Source organism: Capra hircus, chromosome 14 (assembly GCF_001704415.2).
Source record: "Capra hircus breed San Clemente chromosome 14, ASM170441v1, whole genome shotgun sequence".
Taxonomy (NCBI): domain Eukaryota; kingdom Metazoa; phylum Chordata; class Mammalia; order Artiodactyla; family Bovidae; genus Capra; species Capra hircus.
In genome coordinates, this window is record NC_030821.1 from 93,673,510 (window position 1) to 93,688,373 (window position 14,864).

Below are 14,864 nucleotides of genomic sequence, written 5' to 3' on the forward strand. Positions count from 1 at the left end.
GGAGGGACCCAGTCTGTTCTCCTCTGCTTCGCGCCGCTGTCAGGCACAGCTCAGTGCCAGTCGTTCACGGCGGAGAAGCGGAGTTTTGACGCACCCCGCCCCACCCCACCCCCGGCTGGCAAGGATGTCCAGCTCCTCTCTCTGATGCTGGGATGGAAAGTCACAGCCCGCAAGCCGGAGGAGTTTGCGGCGGTGAGATGCCCAGCGCCCGTCTCGCCGGCTAGGCAGCGGCGTCCCGCGGGGCTGCACCCTGAACGCGGAGATCCGAGCGCCCCCGCCCGGAGCCTGGGCCGGCGCGCTCGTGGACTGGCTGGTACCTGGAGGGCAGGGCTGGGCCGTTCCCGCGCACACCCCTCGCGGAAGGACGACGGGACGAGCCCGCGCAGCGGTGCAGCGGCGGGAGGAAAGGGAGCCTGCCTCTCCTTTTCCTCCTGTGGGTACGAGGCGGGCGCACCTTCCAACAGCTCCGAAGCCCCGGGGAGAATACCCTGAACTCCCGTCCCTGACAAGGGTTTCGGTGCCGCAGGTCCCCTCCGTGGGGAGCCTGGGACCCGGCGTGCGCGCGCAGGAGCTCCCTCTCCAGCTCCGGGGGCGCTTCGCCAGGAGGGAGTTTCCGCCTCGGGGACCGAGGGGCTGGAGAAGCCTTCTTGGAGTGACACCCCCGCGACACGCCCCGATTTCGCCGAAGGAGCTGAAGGCTACTGGACACCTGGACTTCTCGCCTCCCCCGCGCGCCCTCTCCGCCCCCCGGCGCGCAGCTCGCGGGCCGCCGGGCGCCCCGTCGGGGGCGGCTCCCTCCTCGAAAGCGGCCGGCGCGCATGAGGCCGCGGCCCCCTCCGCCGGGGCCCCCCTCGCGGTGCCCGCGGTGATGCCATGCCCCGCCAGCACGCGGGCGGCGAGGAGGGCGGCGCCGCCGGGCTCTGGGTGAGGAGCGGCGCGCCGGCGGCGGCGGCGGCGGGCGGGGGGCGCACGGGCGGCGGCATGAAGGATGTGGAGTCGGGCCGGGCTAGGGCGCTGCTGAACTCGGCGGCCGCCGGCGGCGACGGGCTGCTGCTGCTGGGCACCCGCGCGGCGGCGCTGGGTGGCGGCGGCCTGCGGGAGAGCCGGCGGGGCAAGCAGGGCGCCCGGATGAGCCTGCTCGGGAAGCCGCTCTCCTACACCAGCGGCCAAAGCTGCCGGCGCAACGTCAAGTACCGGCGGCTGCAGAACTACCTGTACAACGTGCTGGAGAGGCCGCGCGGCTGGGCGTTCGTCTACCACGCGTTCGTGTGAGTACCCGCGTCCCCCACTCGCGCCCCCGGCACCGCGGCGGCCGGGGGCACCCTCCTGCCCGGTCCCCCGAGAAGCCCGGCGCCCACGCCCTGGCCGGCCGCGCGCGTATACACGCACACACACACATACACGAGCCCACACGCTCGCGCGCGCGCACGTGGTGGGTTTTATTTCTTTGCACGTGTGTAGGGTCTCCCTCCTGGCGCCTGCCACCTCCCTGAGCCCCACCCCCTCACCCCTGTAGACGGAGACTTCCCCGTGGGGCACCGAATGAGCTTCCCGGCCGCTCTGGGCGCTCAGGGACAGAGCCTGGCAGGCGCGGGACTCCGGCTGCGCGGATAATTGGGAGCGATGAGGTCCCGAGATGCGTCCGTTCCAACCGAGGGGGGCGCCCGGGAGCTGAGAAAGGCGCATGAGACCGTGTGTCCGCGTGGAGCTTGGGAGAGTGTTGGAGAGGTTAGGAGGTGATGGCGGGGTAGACGCGGCTCAGAGAGGCGAGGCGCAGGCCTGTGTCTTGGTCCGGGGCGGAGCTGGGGAGGCCACTGCGCGGTGGGGACAGCAGCTAGGTTGCCAGCGCGCCCGGAAACACGCCTCGCAGACCTCAGCCGCGGCTAACGGAAAATCTCTCCGTGCAAGTAATCCTTCCTGTCGCAGAGGTGGCAGAGGTCTGGAGGAGGCGAGCAGGGCCAGGCGAGGTGATGTTCGCTCAGGCGCCTAGGCCGAGGCCGGCGTGGAGTCTGGCGCTGGCGCGCAGGGGCGCGGGCAGAGGTGCGGGGCACATGGCCCGCCCGGGACTGGGATCAGGCAGTGGGTGAAGTTGGCACTGGTGGTTTGGAGCAGAGCGTGTGCGTGTTAAGTAAGCCTCACCATCTAGCAGAGAATGCTTAATGAGAAAATGATTGGAAGCAAATGTTTATTTTTCCCTGAGGCATTTAAAACCTTTCAGTGGCTTTAAAGTTTACTACTGTTTTTCCCACAACGTCCATTCATTCAATCTCCTGTTAGAATTACGTTTCTGTGGACACTTTACAGTAGTTTTTATGCCGTTACACCTTCATCTTTTCTTTTCTGCTTCTTTTTTCTCCTCTTTGTCGTTCCCCTTTTCTGCTTCTTTTTGTCAAAATGGAATATGAAGGTCTCAGTCTTGGGAGGCCAGCAGAGAAAGTTGCAGGCACTCCCGGATAGGTTCCTTGTTTCCTAGTTAAAAAAAAAAAAAAAAAAAAAAAGGTTTGGAAGACATGAATTAGGTGCTTTTTTAGAAATGAGGCATGTCATCGAAACACAGCTCTCACCTGACATGGAGGATTGGCATCAAGTCCAGAAACACTTTTGAAATAACATGGAGGAAGGGGCTGGTTTTGTAAATAGGTGAGCCTGGAATTTTACCACGTAGTAGTCAGGAAATTGGTGGAGTCTACAATCTGTGGGGCGCTGGTGTCTGGAAAATTTTACAGTCCCAGATTGATGTGAACATCTAGCGCTAGGCAGAATATTCCAGCCAACTTTCCATCTTACAACGTACACAAGGAGAAAGTTGTGTAGGATCATCATTACATCAAAAGTATAATGTTTGCAAGATTCACATCTCCTTAAATGTGGCTACTGTAGTAAATGCTAGTCTTAGAGAAGCGCTACTGATACTTTACATGTTCATCCACTCTGAGTTGATATATAATTAATCCTATTACCTGATGAGCCTGATAAATTATTTTGACCTATCAGAATCCACTAAAACATTTAGCAATATAATCTGTGCTCAGTTTGGCAACAAAGTATATACTGTATGGAAGATGATTTTGTTACAAGAGTTTGCTCAGAATATTCATAACTCTGATTTTACAATATGATGCTACTTGGCGGCCTTGAATTTTTGGTAGTTTATGTATTGTATATTCAGAAAGGGTTAGAGACAACCTTGCTTAGTGCTCATGCTTTGTATTTGCTAAGTGTTACCCTTGAACATGAATGAGGGCTTCTTGTAATGCAACATTTTATTTTCAATATGTTAGGATATAACAGGTTTTTCTGGCCTTACAGAATCTTAAATTTTTGACAAATGATTGTTCAAGAGGTTCACGTTTGAATAATTCTCTACTCACCAATCTTTATCAGTCAGCCAGTGTCTTTCGTGGTAGAAACAAAACAAATTGTGTACTTATCAATACCACATGCTATTGTAAACTTTTGAATTAGTAATTTCCAGAGTCTGAAACTAATGACTGAGTGATGGGGCAGGGGGTGCTAGACTCATGTTGCCAGAAAGTCGGAATCATCTTCTGGGAGGTTGTGCACAAGTACAGCTGGCTTAGGAGGACAGGCCACTTATGATTTAAGTAAGCTTTCGAATAGCTGGGCTTTATACATTAGATTCATAAAGGAAAGTTACTTTGAACTATAAGTCTAACAAGACCATTAATAATAAAAGAAATTATAAGAAAACAATTCCTAAAGCAGTGCAAGTAACTAATTCCTTGCCAACCTGGGAATCCCCCAATCTTACTTTAATAACAGTTTTTGCAGCACATTATGGTTCTTGCCAAGAACAAGTGTACTGTGATGAATGAGGTGTATACTTCAGGGATGGGTTTACTCTGTTGATTTGTGTTTTCATTGCCAAGAAGCAAGAAAAGTATGTTTAAAGTTATGCTTCTGATAAAGAGACATTTCTATTAAATATGCAAAAACCATGATTGTAATGGTATTTTAATGGTATAAAGCATAGTTTCAAGTGTGTGTGTGTGTGTGTGTGTGTGTGTGTGTGTGTGTGTGTATATCCCCAGCCCGCTGATGAGATGGCTGGAAAGAGCAAGAGATGACCTGCTATAAATACTTTCTTCCCATCTTTGTGAATCGCTGGAGATTAGGAAAGTCTCTTCTTTTATGATAATTTAGGATTTACCAGGCAACTATGTTTTCTAGCTTCCTGTTTTCAGCTGCCCTTTAGTTTAATAGAAAGTGAAAGAAAGTGAAGTGACTCAGTCGTGTCTGACTCTTTGCGACCCCATGGACTGTGTAGTCCATGGAATTCTCCAGGCAAGAATACTAGAATGGGTACCCTTTCCCTTCTCCATGGGATCTTCCCAATCCAGGGATCAAGCCCAGGTCTCCTGCATTGCAGGCAGATTCTTTACCAGCTAAGCCACAAGTGAAGCCCAAGAATACTGGGGTTGGTAGCCTAACCCTTCTCTACTAGATCTTACTGACCCAGAAATCGATCTGGGGTCTCCTACATTGAAGGTGAATTCTTTATCAACTGAGCTATCAGGGAAGCCAAATGCATGATTGGCTCCATATATTAATTTGTGGTGTATCTTTGCCTGGCTTAATGCTATGGATCAGAATGTATAGATACTTTATGTGTAAGCTGGGAACCTAGAAGCCATTCTTGATGTCTTCACTTTTCTCAAGCTTGCTCCTGCTGGCCACCCATACAAACAGTAAAATCTGTGTGTTCACTTTATAAGTTTTTTTTTTTTTCTTCAGATCCATTCCCTTCTCTCCTTTGCTACTGCTACTCTCCCTGTCTGTTTCTCTGTACATCTCCGTTGGATTCTTTGTAATATTCTCTGATTTGTGTTATGATCCTTCCAGCTCTTTGCTCTGACAGCAAAGTGTTTTCCTAAAATGCGCATCTTATCACATTATCTCCTTGCTGTAATCTTTCCAAGACCCTTCTCCATCTATTCATCCATTTATTTACCAATCCATCTGCAAATACTTGAATCTCCATTTTGCTGATTCCCAGGTTAATAAGGTGGGGGCCTCCATTCTTAAGAAGGGAAAAGATTCCAGCAGAGGGTGAGTGTAAGCCTGTGAACAGCAGTGAAATACTGCTGTTCTAGGAGCGAATACAGCCTTATAGGAAGAGGGAGAAGTGGAGCCCAGGGTGGAAAGTTCAGCACAGGCTCCAGAGAGGAAGTGAAGCACAGGCTGAGTTTTAGCAAATGACTAGTTAATTCTCAGGTGTGAAAGCAAGGGTGGGAGGGGAGTGCGGCGAGCCATCTGGCTGGAGGGAAAAGCATAGGTAAAGATGTGGAATTGGAATCATGTCAGTAGTTCCGGGTACTGGGGAGTATTTATAGGATGAGAACAACCTCAGGAAAAGAGGGCAGAGCAATAACACACGTCCCTGACCTTGGGTGACTTCCGATGCCAGCCATGGAATCTAGTCTTCATCCTGTGGGAACGACTGGTCACTGAATGCTGATAATCAGAGGGATGATGTCATCAGATAGGAATTTCAGAAAGATGTGGCTTTCATTGGTTCAGTCAGTGGATTGAAAGGTACCAGATAGAACCCATGTGGCTGGTGAGAAGTTTTCAACAACTGGCCCACTTTCCCACTCATTCTTTTATCCATAAATTCGTGGATGTCTGTGGAACAGGATTCAACGATGTCTGTTGAATCGTGCCTTGCTCTGTTACAGGCAGGTGAGAGATGACTTCCTGAGGAGCTCAGGCAGCAACCGTGGGGACAAGAAGGAGGGATTTAATTAGAAAACAGTTAAGTAGGTAGAACTCAGAGTGTTTTCATCACTCTAAATGAGAAGGATGACTCTGAGCTGGGTGACTGGGGGAACAGAAGTACCATTCACTAAGATACGGGACAAAGGATGAGAGAACACGTCCAGGGAACATGATGAGTTCAGACTTGCACTCAGCGAGTCTGAAGTGTTTGTAAGTCATTCGGGGGGGGAGACTGCAAGGGATAAACACGTGATAGTGAACCTGCTGCTCCCGGTTTCTGTCCATTGAGTCTTAGACCAGCAGCCAGCACCTGTCATTTTTTGTCAAGAAGAGAGCAAAAATAAGTAAAATATATTTGAAGGAAGGACCGCTTTTTCAAATCTGGAGCAGAATCTTGATGTCTATAGCAGATATTTAGATTTGGAAGCTGCCAGCAGTTTTGTGCTGGTGAAAGCAGTCAAGAGGAGGAGTGAGTTAGCCCAGGGATGCAAAGTGGGACGAGGACAGGTGGAGGGCAGGGTGGGAGCACCTTCCGCCGGCAGGCAGTGGAGGGCAGGTTAAGAGCTCACAGAAGACCTGGGGAAATGTGACAGCGACCTCAGGGCCGGGGGAATAAGCCAAGAGACTTTCTTTTCATTGAAGCAGCGGAAGGAAGACGTGTACAGGAAGGAGCCGTGGTTGGTGTTTCCGCTGCTGCAGAAATAACTAGAAGAGATGTGCTAGGATTTTATTGGCTAGTGATGAAGGCGGTCGCTGATGGCATTTGCTGAAGCAGCTTCACTGAGATGACATCACACACGGGATTTAAGCGGGTTGGGGATGGCTGGGCGCTGGGAAGGTGGGGACAGGAGTGTAAGTTAACTCCAGACTCATTGGATTGGCTCCCAAGACCCCTCCTGAGGTGGCCTGTGCCCCCCTTCATGTCTCATCTCTAACGCATCCCCCCAGAGCCCCAGCCTTGCTGTCTTGTGTCTTCTGCTAGACAGTGTTTGCTCTCACTGTTCCTTGGGGTTTTCCTTACTCCTTAACCCTCTGGCTGCCCAACTCCTACAGCTTCTTCAAAACACAGTTCAAAGATCACCTCTCTTGGGCTCATGTCCCAGATGCCGGGTTAATGCAAGGTGCTTCTTGTCTCAGGTTCCCCGGCCCCAGGAATGTCATTACTGTGGTGCTTGCCAGGCCATGTGGTCATTGTTAGCTACTTGGTCTGTCTATCCTGTGAGAGGATGAACTTCCCCTGCAGAAAATCTCCTACAGATCTCTGAGTCCGAAGTACCTAGCAAGATGCCCTGTATATAGCAGACCCTCCATAAACACTTGCTTTCAGTTCAGTTCAGTTGCTCAGTGATGTCCAACTTTTTGTGACCCCATGAACCGCAGCACACCAGGCCTCCATGTCCATCACCAACTCCTGGAGTTTACTCAAACCCATGTCCATTGAGCCGGTGATGCCATCCAACCTTCTCATCCTCTGTCATCCCCTTCTCCTCCTGCCTTCAACCTTTCCCAGCATCAAGGTCTTTTCAAATGAGTCAGCTCTTCGCATCAGGTGGTCAAAGTATTGGAGTTCCAGCTTCAACATCAGTCCTTCCAGTGAACACCCAGGACTGATCTCCTTTAGGATGGACTGGTTGGACCTCCTTGCAGTCCAAGGGACTCTCAATAATCTTCTCCAACACCACAATTCATAAGCTTGCTTTACCAGTAAGTAAATCATTTTCCTTGGAAACTTTCCATAGAGGAATTGCAAAGTGAAGCAGAGCTGAAGGAATTACCAGCGTTTGTGATTTTCTTGCTGCAGTCCATGGGGTCCAAAGAATTGGATGTGCCTGAGCGACTGACCTGAACTGAAGATACTGATGATTTACTTTAAGGAGAAAGGTATGGGTCCAGAAGTAGGAAGTCTGCTTTGCTTTCAGCTTTTCCACTAATTCTCTTTGTGACTTGGAATGGGTACTTTCACCTTCCTGGGTTTCCAAATCCCATCTGTGAAGCAGTCACAGCAGTGTTTGTGACGCAGCCACAGTAGTGGAGGTGGTGAGGGTCTGAAGTCTTATCCAGAGGGGAAGGAGTATTTATAATGAGCGACTTGATACTTTTTCTTTTCTTACATTTGAATTCTGATTTTAATACTGAAAGCAGCAAATAGTTTTTGTTGTTGTTGTTAATATAGCATTAAACTAATAGTTTAAAATAGGACAAGATTTTATTATCACATGATGCTGGGAGGGATTGGGGGCAGGAAGAGAAGGGGACGACAGAGGATGAGATGGCTGGATGGCATCACTGACTCGATGGACGTGAGTCTGAGTGAACTCCGGGAGTTGGTGATGGACAGGGAGGCCTGGCGTGCTGCGATTCATGGGGTCACAAAGAGTCGGACACGACTGAGCGACTGAACTGAACTGAACCATACTCAGTAATGAGGGTTTCCCAGGTGGTGCTAGTGGTAAAGAACCCACCTGCCAAATGAGGAGACCTAAGAGACGCGGGTTCCATCCCTGGGTTGGGAAGATCCCTTGGAAGAAGGTATGGCAACCCACTCCAGTATTCTTGTCTGGAGAATCCCATGGACAGAGGAGCCTGGCGGGCTACCGTCCGGGGGGCAGGTCACAAAGAGCTGGACACAGCTGAAAGAACTTAGCACACATACTTAGCAAGGTAGTGCCTTTGAGATCAAGATTAGCCTAACTCCCCACACCACGGCTTTCAGATTTTCCACATGATCTTTTCAAAATTTCCCTTCCTCAGCTCTGAGCTGCAGGGCCACCTCCTAATTATTCGCATTAACTCCTAACTCCTGGTGAGGTCTGTGGGCCGCATAGCAGCCAAGGGGGTCTTTCTGAGGAATTAAACAGATGACGCCACTCCCCCCCACCCCACCCCCGTTGGAGGAGGAGAGGAGGAAGGGTCTGTTTGCTGCCTGTCTCTGCCCAGTTTCTTAAGGGGGACGGGGAGGGGGAGGCTCTCTGTCCGCTTCTCTGCTGTGTAACCTGCACACAGACTCGTGTCTCCACATAGAAGATACTTCATGCTTGCAGACTGAAGCCCTTACTGACACCCCGCACCGCCCCCAAATACACGGATGGTTTCCTGGAGGAAGATGGAATTTGACTCTCTGGGCCACTCCCTGTGTCAGGGCTCAAACAGACCTGATGAGTGACTTTTTTATTTACATATGTATTCTGTTCAGAGTTAAGCCTCTGTCTGCGGAAATTGATGTTTGCATTTTATTTTTGCTCCTGAATTCTTTAAAAAACCACTGATTTCCCTTAAATGCAGTGAGGCCTTGTACAAGTTACACTGCTTTACGCCCTGCTAATCTAGTAACATTTTAATAAAATATATATGTATAATAAAATGCACATGTATAATAAAACATAAAATGCTCAATCTGTTTTCAGAAATTGAAACAATGCTGTAGTATTCGAGGATCATATTACAATTAGAAACATTGAAAGTGTTAAAATCTTAGTCTTGGGAACTTTATGGCCTGAGAGAAATGAAACGTAAGAGAAGAATATTTCAAAATGGCATGAAGTTTTGATGCAGAAACCACTACAAGCCAGGAAGGTAGCCAGCCGTCTTTTAATAATTGCTTGCGAAGAACAGGTGCCAGTGGTTTTAATTTTTAATTGCAAATGGCTATTTTGGCAGGTGAGAGCTCAACAGAGCAAGTTTTCACCCAGCCGGCCCCTTTGAAACCGCACGAAGCACAATTGCGGGGCGGCCGCAGCTTCCAGTTTTGTTTAACGATGGGTAGATGTTTTTATTACAATTTTGTTTTCTTTCACCCGTTTCATGGATACTATTTGAAGTGTTATTTGGTTTCAACAGGGAAGACAGATTGGCCACACAACTGCATTTTTCATAATTTTTGAAATAGCTTGATGGCTCTCAGAGTTTTAGGCGATCTTTTGATCCTTTGTGATCAGTTTCCTAAATGCTACTGAAGTCATCTGTTTATAAACTGAAAAGTGCTTTGCACTTTTTCCGTTTTAAATCTTTGTCTATATCTGCACACATGTATTCCATATACAGTCTATCCTAGCAGAGAACTTGTTAGTGCAAATATTTACATTTACCTTATTTTTGCTCCTCTACAAGTAAATAAGGCATTTGAATAAAATGCAATAGAAATGAAAAGATCATCCAGAGTTTATATCATACTTTGAAAGATATTAACTGTGTATAAAGAAAAAACTTTTTTACACACTTAGTCATAGTGTCCGTTGCTTCCATTTATAGTACCTGGGAGGTAATTTGAGAAGCTCTCTTCCTTCTTCAGTCCGTGGCGGGATGATCCTTTATAATCACGTTGTTGTTGTTCAGTCGCTCAGTCATGTCTGACTGCGACCCCGTGGACTGCAGCAGGCCAGGTTTCCCTGCCCTGTCCTTCACCATCTCCCAGAGTTTGCTCAAACTCCTGTCCATTGAGTTGGTGATGCCATCCAACCGTCTCATCCTCTGCCGCCCCCTTCTCCTCCTGCCCTCAGTCTTTCCCAGCATCAGGGTCTTTTCCAGTGAGTCAGCTCTTTGAATCCAGTGGCCAAAGTATTGGAGCTTCAGCCACAGCATCATGAACTATCATGTCATAATTTCTCTTTTTTATTTAAATGATGAATTGTGATGAATACCCGGCAGGCATTGTGTGTACCGCTGAATGTGCTCAATGCTGGTGGTTCAAAAAGCAGAGTGATGTAGACCTTGACCACAAGGAAGTTCACTGGGTAACAGTGAACCCAGGATGCTGAGTCAAGGGGAGTGATGGTGACCTGACCACAGTCAGCCCCTGAGTTCCTGGAGGAAGGACTCAGAACCAGGCAGGCTGACTGAGAGCCTGCATCCTTACCACTGAATCCTGATCGTGGGCAGTACTTGTGGGCGCAGGCCCCTCATTTCACGTGTATGGTATAATTTAAAAACGGCTCTGGGGTCTGGTATAGCTCTTAGCAATATAGTATATGCAAAATAATTATTTTAGTATTAGCAATATTTGTTTCACTGTCTCCAAATTCTAACCAGCCCAAGTTTTATTTTTGCCATAAAGTTTTTCTTGATAGCTCTGGCTTATTTCCTTCCTTTTATTTACCTCCCATAGCTTTTATTATTTGGACCATGTATTTTACTCCTTAATTACATTCTTGCATTGCTTTCTAATTGGATTGTTTAATGCTTCACAAATAATTTGTGTCTAAAGAAACCAAAGTACCTTTTTTTTTTTTTGTATCTCCTATGGCATCAAGCCCAGATTTTTATCCTTTGTTTTTCATCAAAATTTACCTAGTTTATTGCTACTAGGAGGACTATTTGAATGTTATAACATTTTAGTTTTCAAAGAGAAATTTCCTTAAGTTTCACTAGTTTTAATTGTAGAGCCACTCATATTAAGAACCCATATTGTTATAAAAACTTCTAAATAGCATTTCCTATAAACATATTTCAAACTTATACTCTCATTGCAGAATAAGTAAAATCCATGTAAAATAGCAGCAATTGCTTGTTTACATTTCATAATGGCTGAAGGGACCTATTGGCTACAAACCGATTCTACAGCGCTTTCTTCCTTGAAACTAATAGGATACTTGTGTTTTCTTCGCAGTAGTATAGATGTCTTCCATTTAGGTTCCATGCTCCCCTCCTTCATACACACAGGGGAAGCCCTTGATATTTCTTCTTTTCTTTCCTTCATTTGTCCCGTCATCTTTCCCCAAATTAAACTGCTCCTAGGGTTTTGTTTTGTTTTTTTTTTCTCCTCTCTTGGCATCCATATTTCTGGAATGAGGTTTTTCCTCATTTCTTTTTACCACATTGTATTATTTGATTTCTCTTCCTTTTAAAGCTGTCTGCTCTTAATCAGGAGATGCGCTGACCTTATAATTCCTTACAGGCTGCAGGAGTGTCCTGCATGAGCAGACTGGGCCACCTAATGTACTCACTGTCCTGCAGCAATTAACTGAGGCCTCTAGAAAGATGTGAGGCTTAGAGAAAACTCTTTTTCCTGGGTTTTAGTTAGGCTCAGGTTTCTGAAGAAATCAGAGAGTGAAGCCTTAAAATTGCTCTAAGGCTTTCTAATATATACCTATTATTTTTGAAATCTGGGAGTAATCAGAGATGCAGTGAATAATTTTTTAAAAAATTATGCTTTCCATTTTGGAAGTTCACTACTGTATATAACTGATAAACTAGAAGTTATTTTTTATTTCTGATGGAATTATTGTAGAAAAAGGCATATTAAAGAAATCGAAATATGTTTAGAGTTAATATGTAACAAAGAGTTAAATAGCAATTAACTTAAAAATATTCATCACATGTACATTAATAGATGAATGGACAAAGAAGATGTGATATATATATATATGTATATATATATAAAATGGAATATTGCTCAGCCACAAAAAACGAATGAAATCTTGCCATTTTGCAGTGATAGGGTTGGACGTTAAGGGCATTAAGCTGAGTAAAATGAGTCAGAACGACAAATACCACATGATCTCACTTAAATGTGGAGTCTAAAAAACAAAACAAATGAACAAACAAAATGGAAATAGGTTTATATAGACAGAGCAAACCAGTGGTTGTCAGAAGGGCAGGGAGCAGGGAGCTGGGTATAATAGATGAAGTGGATGAGAGGTCCAGACTTTCAGTTATAGAATGAGTAAGTCATGGGATGTAATATGCAGCATGAAGAATATAGGCTATAACGTTATAATAACTTTATGTAGTGACAGTCTGTGACTAGACTTAGTGGTCGTTTCATAATGTACTTGATTGTGAAATCACTACACCATACACGTGAAACTGACATAATTTGGATGTCCACTATACTTCCGTAAAAAAAAAAAAAAAATTATCACACAGACTGTTTACAGTCGTTAGCAGTTTCCTTTCTCAGTGAGCCAAGAAATAGATCTATAATTTGGCAACAGAGAGCTGCAGTTTTCCTCTTTAATTGGAGATTAAAGTATGGACTCAAGATGCAAGTTGTCAGAGGATTGCATATGACATGGAAAACCACCTGTACTTATTCCTAGTTGGGAATTTTTCCGAAGCATAGGCTTTGTGAAAGCTATTCCTATAGTCTTTATGGAATGGATGCCAAGTTTAGGGTTCCTGTTTCTCTAAACAGAGTGAATGAGGGACTGGATGAGATTGAGAATTTGGATTCTTCTCCCATGATTTTCAGTCACTGGATACCTTTCTCAGCTTTCCCATTTGTATTAGAACGTTACTTGATCAGTATTTGTTCAATAATGTGACCTCAAGCTTTTTGTAAGGACCTGAACTACACAGGAACTACAGAGACTAAGCAGAAATAAGACAGCTTATTCTGTCAAGGAACTTTTACTTCAGGAGGATATGTGTTTACTGAGCTGCAAACCCACCTCTCTGAGTTGACAGGATAAAAGCAAAGGTTGGCCCTTTTCCAGTATCATTCAGCTACTGATCCCATTAAAGGACTTTTCAGGCTATCGTACAGTCACCGTAGAGAACTGCTGTCAGCCGCCTCTCTTGGCCCCTTGGAGATCTTTGAAGCTGGGTGCCCATTTGCTGTGCAGGTGGGGCGTTCTGTGCAGTGCATCCCACACAGAAACCAAACCCAGGAGCTCCCACTGATCATAGTGATTCCCAAAGAGCAGTAACTAAAGTAGTTAAGCCACATGTTCTGGTTAATAAAACATTCTGAGTATGTTCAATTTGCTCCCAAGTATGTTTAAAAATAGAAATGAACCCAATGCTGCTTCATAATACTTTGGGGATGTTACTTTTTCTCCCCAAAATGACTTACAGAAAATAATGCAAACCAAAATTTGTTGTTGTTGTTGTTGTTTTAAGTCAAATAAAAAGGCCCATTATCTTCAGTAGATATTCTAAATTTCTACTCTTGTTAGCTTTCTTTATTCTAGTACATGGAGGGAAGATATTATGTCCTGCCTTCCATGAGGCCAGGATTCATTCATTCTTTCATTCATTTATTCAGTATTCAAGTGCCCAAGAATGTGTGTTCACTGCAGTCTCTAAGGTGCTCTTGATTATTTTAGATGTATTTCTGAACTAGATTTACAGTGAGCTGACAGAAATACACAGTGACATTATACTAATTTTAAAGGTACCATGTCAGATGATTAGATCTTGTTGTTCTGTTCTGCTCCATTAAATGGAAAAGGAAGTTGGATGTCAATGCAAATGACTTTCAGTTCAGTTCAGTTCAGCCGCTCAGTCGTGTCTGACTCTTTGCAACCCCATGAATCGCAGCACGCCAGGCCTCCTTGTCCATCACCAACTCCCAGAGTTCACTCAAACTCATGTCCATCGAGTCAGTGATGCCATCCAGCCATCTCATCCTCTGTCGTCCCCTTCTCCTCCTGCCCCCAGTCCCTCTCAGCATCAGTCTTTTCCAATGAGTCAAGTCTTCTCATGAGGTGGCCAAAGTATTAGAGTTTCAGCTTTAGCATCAGGCCTTCCAATGAACACCCAGGACTGATCTTCAGAATGGACTGGTTGGATCTCCTTGCAGTACAAGGGACTCTCAAGAGTCTTCTCCAACACCGCAGTTCAAAAGCATCAATTCTTCAGCTCTCAGCTTTCTTCACAGTCCGATTCTCACATCCATACATGACCACTGGAAAAACCAGAGCCTTGACTAGACGGATCTTTGTTGGCAAAGTAATGTCTCTGCTTTTCAATATGCTGTTTTCATTAGTCATAACTTTCCATCCAAGGAGTAAGCGTCTTTTAATTTCAGGGCTGCAATCACCATGTGCAGTGATTTTGGAGTCCAAAAAAATAACGTCTGACACTGTTTCTACTGTTTCTCCAGCTATTTTCCATGAAGTGATGGGACCGGATGCCATGATCTTCGTTTTCTGAATGTTGAGCTTTAAGCCAACTTTTTCGCTCTCCTCTTTCACTTTCATCAAGAGGCTTTTTAGCTCCTCTTCACTTTCTGCCAAAAGGGTGGTGTCATCTGCATATCTGAGGTTATTGATATTTCTCCCAGCAATCTTGATTCCAGCTTGTGCTTCTTCCAGCCCAGCGTTTCTCATGATGGACTCTGCATAGAAGTTAAATAAGCAGGGTGACAGTATACAGCCTTGATGTACTCCTTTCCCTATTTGGAACCA

At 46.1% G+C, this 14,864-nt stretch overlaps 1 protein-coding gene across 2 annotated transcripts in view; it reads left to right on the forward strand.

Annotated features, from left to right (window-relative positions):
• Window positions 204-14,864, forward strand: part of KCNQ5 (potassium voltage-gated channel subfamily Q member 5) — a 627,271-nt gene continuing 612,610 nt past the window's right edge. The window contains exon 1 of one of the 2 annotated variants that reach the window (XM_013968999.2): window positions 204-1,268. In XM_013968999.2, the coding sequence (XP_013824453.2) occupies window positions 874-1,268 (395 nt within the window). In that variant the 5' untranslated portion in view covers window positions 204-873. The remainder of the gene's footprint in view (window positions 1,269-14,864) is intronic. The other variant, XM_018058845.1, reaches the window with a different exon arrangement.